This window comes from Myotis davidii, unplaced genomic scaffold (assembly GCF_000327345.1).
Source record: "Myotis davidii unplaced genomic scaffold, ASM32734v1 scaffold44, whole genome shotgun sequence".
NCBI classification, from domain to species: Eukaryota; Metazoa; Chordata; class Mammalia; order Chiroptera; family Vespertilionidae; genus Myotis; species Myotis davidii.
This window is the reverse complement of record NW_006299705.1, coordinates 16,819,018-16,820,032: the sequence shown is the minus strand read 5'-3', so window position 1 is coordinate 16,820,032 and position 1,015 is coordinate 16,819,018. Positions and strand designations below refer to the sequence as shown.

The 1,015-nt window shown below is 52.4% G+C and overlaps 1 protein-coding gene across 2 annotated transcripts in view; it reads left to right on the top strand.

Annotated features, from left to right (window-relative positions):
- The first annotated feature begins 463 nt into the window (after positions 1–463).
- GLRX (glutaredoxin) overlaps positions 464–1,015 on the top strand; it is an 8,081-nt gene continuing 7,529 nt past the window's right edge. Inside the window, exon 1 of one of the 2 annotated variants that reach the window (XM_006775547.2) lies at positions 464–841. In XM_006775547.2, the coding sequence (XP_006775610.1) occupies positions 620–841 (222 nt within the window). In that variant the 5' untranslated portion in view covers positions 464–619. The remainder of the gene's footprint in view (positions 842–1,015) is intronic. The other variant, XM_006775546.2, reaches the window with a different exon arrangement.

Sequence of the window (1,015 nt, the reverse complement as noted above, 5' to 3'; positions counted from 1 at the left end):
TTCGTCAGACCTGACTTCTCAGAGAACTACAAGACCAGACTCTTTTATGAAATGTCCAGATTTTTTAAATGTTGTAAAATCATTCCATCGAAACACTCACCACAACAAAACACCCTGTGCAGGCTAAGAAAACAGCCCTGGGAGCAACCTCAAGACCAGTCACAATTTTAGTTTCACTTCCTGTAAGGAGATTTCAACCCGTCCTATTTCTTGAATGATTCTCTTTGCTCACTCATTTTTAAAACCATTTGTCCCGCACGGCAAACAAAGATTTTACAGGAGGAGGGCACTGCCAGGAGGTCACTGGGGGCTCAGACGCCTCCCTGGGGCTGGTCTGTGCTGTGGGAGTGTTCTGACCCTGCTTCCTGCCAAAGAGCAGGCACCACGAAAGGTCTGAGACAATGACACCCCGAGCCCAGCCGCTGATGAAACGCAAGTATGCATTCCTTGGATTCACTGGCCGGTGAATCACCTCAGGGTGTAATGACTGTGGGGCTGTCCCTTTAAAAATCAAGCAGGCGAGGCTAATTGGGCAAACTCCTCCTCCAGGGAGGTTCCTTTAAATGAGGGCCAGCTAGCTGACAGGCCTCCGTTCTTACTCCGGAGGCTCCCCGCCAGGATGCAGCCCACCTGCTCGGCCCAGGAGTTTGTGGACAGCCACATCAAGCCTGGGAGGATGGTGCTGTTCATGAAGCCCACCTGCCCCTACTGCAGGCGGGCCGAGGAGCTCCTCTGCCAGTACCCCTTCAAAAGGGATTCGCTGGTCATTGTGGATATCACCGTCACCAGGAACACAGAGAAGATCCAAGATTATTTCCAACAGCTCACAGGAGCCAGAACGGTGAGTCTGGGGTGTTGTTCTAAAAAGTCAGGTATGTGTGTGTGTGTGGTGGGGGGAGAATACCCAATTCCTTTTTCTTGTTAGGGCCCTGAAAGGGTATGCCTGTGCTTTTCTCTAGGACACCGCTAGGGCTCCGTCAGTTGCTTACGGGTGGGGGAGGGGCAGGGGGGGGGT